This window comes from Hemitrygon akajei, chromosome 11, assembly GCF_048418815.1.
Source record: "Hemitrygon akajei chromosome 11, sHemAka1.3, whole genome shotgun sequence".
NCBI lineage: Eukaryota > Metazoa > Chordata > Chondrichthyes > Myliobatiformes > Dasyatidae > Hemitrygon > Hemitrygon akajei.
The window spans coordinates 18,062,225-18,076,050 of NC_133134.1; the positions used below are offsets into that span (position 1 = coordinate 18,062,225).

The 13,826-nt window shown below is 41.8% G+C and overlaps 1 protein-coding gene across 3 annotated transcripts in view; it reads right to left on the reverse strand.

The window, feature by feature from the left end:
* Window positions 1–2,541: 2,541 nt before the first annotated feature.
* Window positions 2,542–13,826, reverse strand: part of ccdc78 (coiled-coil domain containing 78) — an 89,558-nt gene continuing 78,273 nt past the window's right edge. For all 3 annotated transcript variants that reach the window (XM_073060297.1, XM_073060296.1, XM_073060298.1), the window contains 3 exons: window positions 13,274–13,355; window positions 11,037–11,137; window positions 2,542–2,676 (listed from right to left, as the gene is read on the reverse strand). In XM_073060297.1, the coding sequence (XP_072916398.1) occupies window positions 2,610–2,676; window positions 11,037–11,137; window positions 13,274–13,355 (250 nt within the window). In that variant the 3' untranslated portion in view covers window positions 2,542–2,609. The remainder of the gene's footprint in view (window positions 2,677–11,036; window positions 11,138–13,273; window positions 13,356–13,826) is intronic.

The window sequence follows — 13,826 nt, forward strand, 5'->3', positions numbered from 1 at the left end:
AACCTCCCCTCCATGGACATTTAGTAAAGCAGCCAGCATAATCAAAGTCCTGTCCACCCCAAACATTCTCCCCTCTCCCGTTGGGCTAATCATACAAAAGCCTGAAAGCACATTCCATCAGGATGAAGGACAGCTTCCGCTCCGCTGTGATAAAACTAATCACAGCGGAGTGATTAGTTCCTTGGTTTGATCAGATGAATTCTTGACCTCACAATCTACCTTGTTATGATCTTGCACTGTATTGCTTTACATGCACTGCACTTTCTCCGTAGCTGTTGCACTTTATTCTGCATTCTCCTAATTGTTTTACCTTGTACTACCTCAATGCACTGTGTAATGATGTGCTGTATGAAGATTATACAAGACTAAGCTTTCCACTCTGTCTCATTACATGTGACAATAATAAACCAATTCCAATTGCATATTTAAATATTACTACAAACTGGATTATACAAACTAATTCTCCCAATTGGTGATCAATTCTTACCAGCTAATGACTACTACACATTTTCTGTTGATTATCAGCAATCTTATAAAACACCTGAGCTCCAGGCATTGACTTCTTGAGGCAGGAAACAAGGACTAAAAAATGTGGTCTTCACATTTTTGTATTCAGGAGGAAAACCTAGCACAACAGCAACTGTAATTGCTTTTGCAATCTATTAATTACACGGCACATGTTATACTATTCCCTTGAGTCAGCTACAGAATTCAAAAATTCAATATAATTATTCATTAATTGGACAAATTAGCATTGTTGTATAATGTCAATACTCACCAAAAATGAACTAAAATAATTATGAAATAGCCTGAATTTGTTGGGATATGACAGAGAAGAATGGATTGATTTCAAGATTGATTTCATTCTGGAATCGAGCATAAATTGCGACTCAGTGTGAACCAGTCAATATGTCTGCAATGCCATAATGACTTCAAGCTTTCTATTTTTCTAAATGTAAACTTGTCCATTGGAGTGAGGCAGAAAAACGAATCAAGCTAAATAAAGGCTTAATCTGATAATACATTTCAGAAAGAAATTATTTAATTCAGACATTATCTTTTAACGAATGCTTTTTAAGTACTCCAAAAGTGCTTTTTAAATGACTGACATTAACAAAGGAGATTAAATATAACCCCATCATTCAATATGTTCAGAATCCTGCATCACTATCTATGAATGTGGAACTAATCAAAGTGCAAAGATTCAAAGCACATTCATTATCAAAGTACGTATACAGTATACAACCCTGAGATTTCCCACAGGCAGCCACAAAATAAAGATACACCATGGAACCTGTTCAAAGAAACCATCAAACACCCAATGTGCAATAAAAAGAACAAATCGTGCAAATGGCAACAAATGAATGAATAACACACAGAATATTAAAAATCAAACTGCAGAGTCCTTGAAGTAGTCTAGGAATGTTCAGTGTAGTTCAGTTCAATTTAGCGCTTGTCATTCATTAACTGTAGGCCGCAGAACCAGTCTGCGTCGAAGTGTCCTGATCAAAATCCGGAGAAATAGTAATATAAAAGGTGTAACCCAAAACCAGAAACACATATAACATGAACTGCAGGGCCTTCTAAAAATGAGTCCAATCCATACAACGCCAATCAAACCAATTAAGAAGTGAACCATACCGATTCAGAAGTGATAAAAAGAAGCATTAGGAATGCCTCTGGAAAACTCTCTTCCGAGAAAGCTGAAGATGCTGGGGATTAATTGAACATTTCAGAAATGAGATTGATAGCTTTTTGAGAGGTAAGAAGATTAAGGCTTAAGGAAACAAATTTGGTAAGTACAATTATGATATACACTCAGTAACCACCTGTACATCTTGTTAACACAGATATCTAATCATCCAATCATGTGGCAGCTACTTACTGCATAAAAGCATGCAGACAAGGTCAAGAGGTTCAGTTGTTGTTCAGACTAAACATCAGAATGGGGAAGAAATGTGATCTAAGTGACTTCGCCTGTGGAATAGTTGTAGGTGCGTAGCTTGAGAATCTCTGGAACAGGAGAACAGCAGTATCTAGAGTTTAGAGAGAACGGTGTGAGAAACAAACACCATCCAGTGAGCGGCAGTTCTGAGGGGAAAATGAGAGAGATCAGAGGAGAATGGCCAGACTAGTTCAGGCTGACAGGACCTTGACAGTAACTCAAATAACCATGCACTATAACAATGGTGTGCAGAGGAGCATCTCTGAACAGAAAACACATTGAACCTTGAAGTGGATGGGCTACAGCAGAAGACGGTCATGAACATACAGAAATACACCCAGTGGCACTTTATTAGGTACCTCCTGTATCTAATAAAGTGGCCACTAAGTGTACATACAATAGGCCTGTGTTCCTGAATGGCTTTCTCCATGCCTATATATGGTCAATTTGTAAGTCTATAGGAATTTATTAATGGGTAGTCTATGGGTAGGAAGTATTAATCTTATTTTATAACAATGCCATGATAAATACATTACTATGTAAATTCACTAATCCTAATATTTCCAGTGCCTTGAAATAACCATTCAGAAAATTGCTGACAACATTAGGAGTTACTTTATTATTTTTCATATCTGAGGTTCTGGTGTGATTTCTGTGGAGGTTCTCAGCGTTGACCACTTGATTCGTCAGTTCCAACAAGTTTTCTGAGGCGTGTAATTTCTTGCTTGTACCTGAATTTTTTTAAACAAGGTTAGTTTTGTAATTTCAATAATAACGTGGCATGGTACAGACTGAGTAAAAAATGCATGGCATTACATTATAAACTTATTAAAGATATTTTTACAACTTTCTTTATCTTGAAGTAGATCCAGCCTGGAAATACAGAAGAGCTGACAGGATAGACCTAAACGATTTTTGCAGCACCTTTTATAGTTAATCATAAAAACAAGCGATTGTGCAGATGCTGGAAATCCAGATCAAGACAGACAATGAGTATTGTGTACAGTTTTGGGCTTCTCATCTTAGAAGAGATGTGCTGGCATTGGAGAGGGTCCAGGGAGGTTCACAAGGATGATTCCTGGAATGAAAGGGTTATCATACGAGGAACATTTGATGGTTCTGTGTCTGTATTTGCTGGAATTCAGAGGGATGAAGGGGGGAATTTCATTAAAAAAATTTTAATGTTGAAAGGCCTAGACAGAGTAGATGTGGAAAGGATGTTTCCCATGGTGGGAGAGTCTATGACAAGAGGGTACAGTCTCAGGATAGATAGGCGTCCATTCAAAACAGAGATGCAGAGAAATTTCTTTAGCTAAGGGTGGTGAATTTGTGGAATTTGTTGCCACGTGCAGCTGTGGAAGCCAGGTCGTTGGGTGTATTTAAGGCAGAGATTGATAGGTTCTCGACTGGACATGGCATCAAAGGTTACAGAGAGAAGGCTGAGAAATGGGGTTGAGGAGGAGAAAAAAAGGATCAGTCATGATCGAATGGTGGAGCAGACTCGATGGGCCAAATGGCCTAATTCTGTTCCTATGTCTTATGGTCTTATACAAAATGCTAGAGGAACTCAGCAGGTCTGGCAGCATCTATGTAGAGAAATAAACAGCATTTTGCACTGAGTCCCTTCTTCACGACTGATGAAGGATTTTGATCCAAAATGTCAACTGTTTATTCCCTTCCAAGCAACCCAAGGTTTCTATACCTCCAGCGCAATGGTAGTAGTGAGGAAAGGGAATGGTGGGGGTCTTTGATGATGAATGCTGTTTTCCTGCAGCAATGCTCCATGTAAAGGAACATTGGTGAAGTGGGCTTTACCTGTGACAGATTAGGGTGTGACCACCACAGTCTGCGAGTTTGTATTCACTTTCTTGAAAGAAAACTACAGAAATAATTTGCATTTTAATCATGCTTTTAATAACCTCAGGGCAAATCCACAGTTCTGGGTTCTAAAGAGTCATTGTCAGCTGTCTGAATGACAACACTGTGACCTTCTTAGGACCTCCAGTGTCCTTACCTTCTTCAGATTGGTTATCAGAAATCCCCTCCCTCATCTCATTCATCATGATTAAATACTGTTTTTTTCAGATTTACATCTCATTTATATATGCTTTAGATTTTATACTTGGGATGGTTATATTTCTCATATTTTTTATATTGTAAGAAGTATCTCAGATTGAGTCCGCAGCATTCTTCAGTGGGAGGGTGAACATCCAGAAGCCGTGGTCCGTGTAGGTACCAATGACATGGGTAGGATGAATGGCAAGGTTCTGCACAGGGACTTCAGGGAGTTAGGTGGTAAGTTAAAGGGCAGGACCCCCAGGGTTGTGATTTCAGGAGTGCTACCTGTGCCATATGCCAGTGAGGCTGGAACTAGGAAGATTATACAGTTTAATATGTGGGTAAGGAGTTGGTATAGGAGGGAGGGCATAAGATTTTTAGATCATTGGGCTCTCTTCCAGAGAAGGTGGGACATGTACAGAAGGGACCATTTGCACCTGAACTGGAGGGGGACTAATATCCTAGCAGGAAGGTTTGGTTGAATTATTCAAAGAATTACCAAGCAGGATAGACAAAGGAGAATCGGTTATTGTGTACTTGGATTTTCGGAAGGCTTTTCACAAGGTGTCACACAAGGCTGGTTAACAAGCTACGAACACATAGTATTACAGGAAATATTCTAGCATGGATAAAGCAGTGGCTGATTGGCAGGAGACAAAAAGTGGGAATAAAGGGAGCCTTTTCTGACTGACTGCCAGTGACTAGTGGTGTTCCACAGGGGTCTGTGTTGAGACCGATTCTTTTCATGTTATATGTCAATGATTTAGACAATAGGTGCAGAAGTAGACCATTCGGCCCTTTGAGCCTGCACCGCCATTCTGAGATCATGGCTGATCATCTACTATCAATACCCGGTTCCTGCCTTGTCCCCATATCCCTTGATTCCCCTATCCATAAGATACCTATCTAGCTCCTTCTTGAAAGCATCCAGAGAACTGGCCTCCACTGCCTTCCGAGGCAGTGCATTCCAGACCCCCACAACTCTCTGGGAGAAGAAGTTTTTCCTTAACTCTGTCCTAAATGACCTACCCCTTATTCTCAAACCATGCCCTCTGGTACTGGACTCTCCCAGCATCTGGAACATATTTCCTGTCTCTATCTTGTCCAATCCCTTAATAATCTTATATGTTGCAATCAGATGCCCTCTCAATCTCCTTAATTCCAGTGTGTACAAGCCCAGTCTCTCTAACCTCTCTGTGTAAGACAGTCCGGACATCCCAGGAATTAACCTTGTGAATCTATGCTGCACTTCCTCTACAGCCAGGATGTCCTTCCTTAACCCTGGAGACCAAAACTGTACACAATACTCCAGGTGTGGTCTCACCGGGGCCCGGTACAAATGCAAAAGGATTTCCTTGCTCTTGTACTCAATTCCCTTTGTAATAAAGGCCAACATTCCATTAGCCTTCTTCACTGCCTGCTGCACTTGCTCATTCACCTTCAGTGACTGATGAACAAGAACTCCTAGATCTCTTTGTATTTCTCCCTTACCGAACTCTACACCGTTAAGATAATAATCTTCCTGTTCTTACTCCCAAAGTGTATAACCTCACACTTATTCACATTAAACGTCATCTGCCAAGTATCTGCCCACTCACTCAGCCTATCCAAGTCACCCTGAATTCTCCTAACATCCTCATCACATGTCACACTGCCACCCAGCTTAGTATCATCAGCAAACTTGCTGATGTTATTCTCAATGCCTTCATCTAAATCATTGATGTAAATCGTAAACAGCTGTGGTCCCAATACCAAGCCCTGTGGCAGCCCACTAGTCACCACCTGCCATTCCGAGTAACACCCATTCACCGTTACCCTTTGCTTTCTATCTGCCAACCAGTTTTCTATCCATGTCAATATCTTCCCCCCAATGCCATGAGCTCTGATTTTACCCACCAATCTCCTATGTGGGACCTTATCAAATGCCTTCTGAAAATCAAGGTACACTACATCCACTGGATCTCCCTTGTCTAACTTCCCGGTTACATCCTCGAAAAACTCCAATAGATTAGTCAAGCATGATTTGCCCTTGGTAAATCCATGCTGCCTCGGCCCAATCCTATCACTGCTATCTAGATATGCCACTATTTCATCTTTAATAATGGACACCAGCATCTTCCCCACTACTGATGTTAGGCTGACAGGATGATAGTTCTCTGTTTTCTCCCTCCCTCCTTTCTTAAAAAGTGGGATAACATTAGCCATTCTCCAATTCTCAGGAACTGATCCTGAATCTAAGGAACATTGGAAAATGATTACCAATGCATCCGCAATTTCCAGAGCCACCTCCTTTAGTACCCTAGGATGCAGACCATCTGGACCTGGAGATTTGTCAGCCTTCAATCCCATCAGTCTACTCATCACCGTTTCCTTCGTAATGTCAATCTGTTTCATTTCCTTTGTTACCCTATGTCCTTGGCCCATCCATACATCTGGGAGATTGCTTGTGTCTTCCCTAGTGAAGACAGATCTAAAGCACTTATTAAATTCTTCTGCCATTTCTCTGTTTCCCATAACAATTTCACCCAATTCATTCTTCAAGGGCCCAACATTGTTCTTAACTATCTTCTTTCTCTTCACATACCTAAAAAAGCTTTTGATATCCTCCTTTATATTCCTGGCTAGCTTGCGTTCGTACCTCATTTTTTCTCCCCGTATTGCCTTTTTAGTTAAGTTCTGTCGTTCCTTAAAAATTTCCCAATCATCTGTCCTCCCACTCACCTTAGCTCTGTCATACTTCCATTTTTTTAATGCTATGCAATCTCTGACTTCCTTTGTCAACCACTGTGGCCCCTTTCCCCCCTTTGAATCCTTCCTTCTTCGGGGGATGAACTGATTTTGCACCTTGTGCATTATTCCCAAGAATACCTGCCATTGCTGTTCCACTGTCTTTTCTGCTGGGATATCCGTCCAGTTAACTTTGGACAGCTCCTCCCTCATGGTTCCATCGTTTCCCCTGTTCAACTGCAACACTGACACCTCCGATCTGCCCTTATCCTTCTCAAATTGCAGATAAAAACTTATCATATTATGGTCACTACCTCCTAATGGCTCCTTTACTTCAAGATCGCTTATCAAATCCTGTTCATTACACAACACTAAATCCAGAATAGCCTTGTCCCTGGTTGGCTCTCGTACAAGCTGTTCCAAGAATGCATCCTGTAGGCACTCTACAAACTCCCTATCCTGGGGTCCAGCACCAACCTGATTCTCCCAGTTCACCTGCATGTTGAAATCCCCCATAACTACTGCGACATTACCTTTGCCACATGCCGATGTTAACTCCCTATTCAACTTGCACCCAATATCCATGCTACTGTTTGGTGGCCTGTAGACAACACCCATTAGGGTCTTTTTGCCCTTACTGTTCCTCAGTTCTATCCACACAGACTCTACTTCTCCTGATCCTATGTACCCCCTTGCAAAGGACTGAATCTCATTCCTCACCAACAGGGCCACCCCACCCCCTCTGCCCACATTTCTGTCCCTACGATAGCACGTATACCCTTGTACATTCATTTCCCAGGTCTGATCTCCCTGCAGCCATGTCTCCGTTATCCCAACAACATCAATAGTTACCCATTCGCACCTGAGCTTCAAGCTCATCCGCCTTATTTCTGACACTTCGTGCATTCAGATATAGAATTTTTAGCCCATTTCTCCTCTCTCTGTTTAAATCGCTGCCTATTGTGCTTAACCCAGCTCCCCAAACTCCCATCGGGCTATACGCTCCTTGAATTTTGTTGTCCTTCCTAAATTTACTTATTCTTTCTGCACATTTAACTCCATGTTCCGTCAGACCATCCCTCTGTACATGTGTCCTCCTTATCACTTGTTCCTCCTCACCTTTCTCTACTACACACTTAATATTCCAGAACCGTGTAGTCCCCACCTGTCCTTTATTCTTCATCTCGCTATCCTCTCTCGCATTCTGGATCCCTGCCCCCTGAAAATTTAGTTTAAACCCCCCCCGAGAAGCACTAGCAAACTTTCCTGCAAGAATGTTAGTACCGCTCCAGTTCAGGTGTAAACCGTCCCATCGGAACAGATCCCACCTTCCCTGGAACAAAGCCCAATTATCTAAAAACCTGAAGCCCTCCCTCCTGCACCATCCTCTCAGCCACGTATTAATCTGTATAATCCTTCTGTTCCTTGCCTCACCCGCACGTGGCACAGGTAGCAATCCTGAGATTGTTACCCTGGAGGTCCTGCCCTTCAGCTTCGCACCTAACTCCCTGAACTCACTACGCAGGACCCCCTCACTCATCCTACCCACGTCATTGGTCCCTACATGGACCACAACATCTGGGTTCTTGCCCTCCCTCTCGAGAATAACCTGCACCCGATCTGAGATGTCCCGGACCCCGGCACCAGGGAGGCAACATACCATCCGAGACTCCCGATCTTCCCCACAAAATCTCCTATCTGCCCCCGACTATAGAATCCCCTATCACTACCGCTCTCTTCTCTTCCCTCCTCCCCTTCCTAGTCAAGGGTCCAACCTCAGTGCCAGAGACAGGACCACTGCAACTTATTCCTGGTAGGTCATCCCCACCAACAGTATCCAAAACGGTATACTTATTGTTGATGGGAACAGCCACAGGGGTGCTCTGCTCTCTCTGTCTGCTCCCCCTGCCTCTCTTGACTGTCACCCATTTGCCTACCTCCTGTCTTTTCGGTGTGACTACCTCCCGATGGCTCTTATCTATCTCTGCCTCTGCCTCCCGAATGATCCGTAGTTCATCCAGCTCCTGCTCCAATTCCCTAACTCGGTCTGATAGGAGCTGCAGCTGGATGCACCTTTTGCAGGTGTGGTCATCAGGGACAACTGTGTTGACCCTGACCTCCCACATACTGCATACGGTATAATGATGCAATTGATGTCTTTGTTGCAAAATTGCAGACGATATGAAGACAGGAGGAGGGGCAGGTAGTTTGGAGGAAGTAGACAGGCTACAGGAGGACAGATTATGAGAATGGGCAAAGAAATGGCAGCTGGAGTAGTGTCAGGAAGTGTATGGCCATGCACTTTGGTATAAGAAATGAAAGAGTTGACTATTTTCTAAATGGAGAGAAAATACACAAAAACTGAGGTGCAAAGGGTCTTAGGAGTGCTTGTGCAGGATTCGCTAAGGGTTAATTTGCAGATTGAGTCTGTGGTGAGGAAAGCAAATGCAGTGTTAACATTCATTTCAAGCAGACTAGAATTTAAGAGCAAGGATGTAATGTTGAAACTTTATAAAGCAGTGGTGAGGCCCCATTTGGGATATTGTGAGAAGGTTTTGGCCCCTTATCTTAGAAAGGATGTGCTGAAACTGGAGAGGACTCAAAAGAGGTTCATGAAAATGATTCCAGGATTGTCCAGCTTGTCATATGAAGAGTGTTTGATGGCTCTGGGCTTGTATTCACTGGAATTCAGAAGAATGTAAGGATGACCTTATTGAAACCTCTTGAACGGTGAAAGGCCTTGAGAGAGTGGATGTGGAGAGGATGTTTCCTAAGGTGGGAGAGTCTAAGACCAGAGGACACAGCCTCAGAATAAAGGAGTGTCATTTTAGAACAGAAATGAAGAGGAATTTCTTTAGCCAGAGAGTGGTGAATCTGTGGAATTCTTTGCCACAGGCAGCTATGGAGGCCAGATCTTCGTGTATAACTAAGGCAGAGGTTGATAGATTTTTGATTGGTCAGGGAATGAAGGGATACAGGGAGAAGGCAGGAGATTGGGGCTGAGAGGAAAATTGGATCGGCCATGAGCCATGATGAAATGGCAGAACAGACTCAGTGGGCCAAATGGCCTAATTCTGCTCATGTACCTTATGGCCTTATGGAATTATCATTCACAATAGACAGAAGGCAACCTTGTGGGATATGACAATTGGAGAAAATTGGGAAAATAGATATCAATCTACGGATAGAACATAGACACCACAGCACAATAAAGGGCTTTTGGCACGTGATGTTGTACGAACCTTTCAACCTACTCCAAGACCAGTCTAACCCCTTCCCTCCCATATAACTTCCCATTTTTCTTTCATCCATGTGCCTATCTAAGAGTCTCTTAAATGTCCCTCATGTATAAGACTCTACTACCACCTTGTCTGTATGTTCCGTGCACCTCTATGTTTAAAAAAACTACCTCTGACGTCACTTCTATACTTTTCTACTCTCACTTTTAAAGTTCTTCCTCTTAGCCATTATCACCCAGGTGCTAGCTAATGACCGTTAATCATTTTATACACCTTTATCAAGTCACTTCTCATCCTCCCTCACTCCAAAGAAAGAAGTCCTAGCTTGCTCAACTTTTTCTCATTAAGATATGCTCTCTAATCTAGAGAATGTTCTGGTAAATCTCCCCTATGCCCTCAAAAGTTTCCACATCCTTCCTTTAATGAGGTTGCCAGAACTGAACACATTACTCCAGGTGCAGCTAAGCAGAGTTTTATAGAGCTGCAACATCACCTCAGAGCCCTTGAACTGCTAAAAGGCCTGAACAGATTAGATACGGCAAAGTTATTTCCCATGGTTGGGGATTCTAAGACAAGAGGGCACGACTTCAGGATTGAAGGACATCCATTTAGAACTGAGATGCGGAGAAATTATTTTAGTCAGAGGGTGGTAAATCTGTGGAAATTGTTGCCACGAGCAGCTATGGAGGCCAAGTCACTGTGTGTATTTAAGACAGAGATAAATAGGTTCTTGATTAGCCAGGGGCATCAAAAGGTATGGGGTGAAAACAGGGGAGTGGGGTTGACTGGAAGAATTGGATCAGTCCATGATTGAATGGTGAAGCAGACTCGATGGGCTGAATGGCCTACTTCTACTCCTATATCTTATGGTCTAACTCAACATAACTAATGAAGGCTGACAACACACCATGTGCTTTCTTAACCACCTTATCAACTTGCACAGCAACCTTGAGAGATCTATGGCCATGGACCCCAAGATCCTCTACACTGCTAAGAACCCCGCCATTAACTTTGTAAAAGGCTAATACATTCAATTACATCTCTAAAGTTGGGTATTCTGGTTTTACCTGCCCAGGTGCTTGTCCACATATTCCTGCAGCTCAGCCAGTTGCTCCTCTGCAATGATGACCCGCGAATTCAACTCAGCGCGCTCACGTTCCAATTCTTCCTGTCAATAAAATCCAGTGTCGAGATATTAACAGTACTCAAACTCTATGTTTCAGTGCAGGGCTTCTATTCCCATTCAAAAAGTCTTACAGCAAACAGCATTAAACCAGTTTTTATTTATATTCATTTGCAGGATATTAACACCATTAAGTGCAGGAAGTACCTCATGGTCATCTGCTGCTGTAGCCCATTCACTTCAGGGTTCGATGTGTTGTGCATTCAGAGATGCTTTTCTGCACACCGCTGTTGTAATGTGTGGTTATTTGAGTTACTGTCTCCTTCCTGTCAGCTTGAACTAGTCTAGCCATTTTCTTCTCATTAACAAGGCACCTTTGACCACCGAAGTGCTGCTCACTGTGTGTTATTTGTTTTTCGCACTATTCTCTGCAAACCCTAGAGACTGCTGTGCGTGATTTTCATGTAAGATGCTAACTTCCTAATCATATCTCCTACTTTCACGTCCAGATTTTGAGTGCATATAACAAAGGTTCCAGTACTGATCCCTATATACCCCACGGACCAGAAGTGTGACTAATGCCTTCAATGTTACATCTTTATCTATTATTTTGCATATTGGCAGTGCACTATTGGTTTACTGGAAATCTGCTTGTACTCCCCAGTGTGTTCTGCTGCTTTAGAATTGTTGTAGACTTCCTCCCTTGTTTCTAATGATGAATTTATGTAAGTAACTTTAATCTGGGTCATTTATATCTGCCTTAGCTTTTATTTCTAAGAAAGATCTGCTTATCAAGTTGACTAATGGGAATACTGCCCCTTTAAGAAGTTATCATTCAGATTGTTTAATGCTCATATTGACTTGACACTACTTTAATCTTGCAGATTTAACCTCTACTATTGACTCCAGCTACAATGATCGCCTCTGTAATCTGCTTTTAAAAGATTTTGGGTTTTGTATGTTCATTTCATTTTCTCTCTATAGGATTTGTACAGATCATATTTCCTCTGTCTTGTATGATTTAGTCAATAATCCTTATTTAATATATTTCAGAAAGGAGATTTGCCACTATTGGTGTATAAAATAATCTTCTCCAACTGACGTCTATTAGTTTTTCTTTGAACTCTTAAAGTTTGACTCTAAAATTATTTAACTGCCCTTTAAATATCTCTGTGCCTCTAATTTAGTTATACTTCATCACCCTTAACTCATGGGGAATACTTCATCTTACATTTCGTTTATGCTGATGTCAGATCTACCTGGCACCATGACTCATCTGTTTGCTTCCACAATAAAGAATTATGAAGTCGGTACTGCAGTCTGAAACTCTTGTCCTATTAACACCGTGATAGTGCAACATTCCTGTTAAGGTAACTTCCTTACTGTCACAAACATTGTCCATTTAACATTATAGGAATTTAGCACGTGATTGATAGTACAAGCCTCGTACCAGTCTGAAATGCAAATTGGGGTGGCCCAATAGCATGGTGAATAGCGTAACGCTATTACAGCGCTTGCGATCCAGGTTCAATTCCTGCTACTGTCTGTAAGGATTTTGTTCATGCTCCCTGCGACTGTGTGTGTTTCCTCTGGGTGTTCCAGTTTCTTCCAAAGACGAGTGTGAGAGGGATAATAAATCAGCCATGATGGAATGGTTGACCATGATGGGCTGAATGGCCTAATCCTGCTCCTATGTCTTATGGGTTAGTAGGTTAATTGGTTACATGCATTTGGGTGGCACGGACTCGTTGGGATGAAAGGGCCTGTTATTGTACTGTTTCTCTTAATTAAAAACAATATATATTTAATTACATGACTTTGCACTTTCTGCTAAAATCAATACATGGGCTTTCACATAAGCCTCTTTTTGTGTTCTTTCTCTACAACCAATTTTGTATTTGTTTTAAAAAGAGACACAAATTAATATTTATCTTAATAGAGCTGGCTTCTTGTAGTAGAAATGACAATCGCTTTAACCCATGATTGTAGTTCAGAACCACATTGTATTGTCTGAGAGATGAGGAATGAAATGAACATTTCAGGCCACTGCATCTCATTGAATGGATGGTCATAAAATTAGAAAGCAGAATTTTTTTTGTATTCCTGTTCTAAGTGGTGACTATTGAATATTATAATATCTCAGAGACACAAACAAGTTCCACAATGAGCAGCAGCCCAGACCTGTGTGGTAAACGTGAACTCTCTCAGCTGTTTCTTTAGTTCACTCCAGCCTTCATTCTCAGACTTGCCACCGGTTTCCATTCTGAAAGTAAACAATAAAACAGTAAATTTGATCTTCTGATTTTTACTGAGAACAATGACAGAAGATTACAGCACCAAACTGCCTGTATTCATGGAAGCAGATGGCTACCAAGTGTTACAACAGTGTGCAGAAAAATATCTCTGAGTGCACAACTTGTTGAACTTTGAAGTGTGTGGGCTACAGCAGCAGAAGACCACGAACATACACTCTGTGGCCACTTTATTAGGCTCAGGAGGTACTGAATAAAGTGGCCGCTGAGTGTGTGTAACCAGTAAAACTCTATTACGCAGAAGTAGAAATGCTGGAAGAACACAACCATTCAAGGAGCATCTGTGGAGAGATCAAAACCAGTTAACATTTGTCGTTGAAGATCGTTCATCGGAATTGAGAGTGATGCCACTCGACCAGCTGTGTTCTTCTAGCAATTCTGTTTGTTTCACGTTCCAGTGTCTACAGTTTTCTAAATTCTAC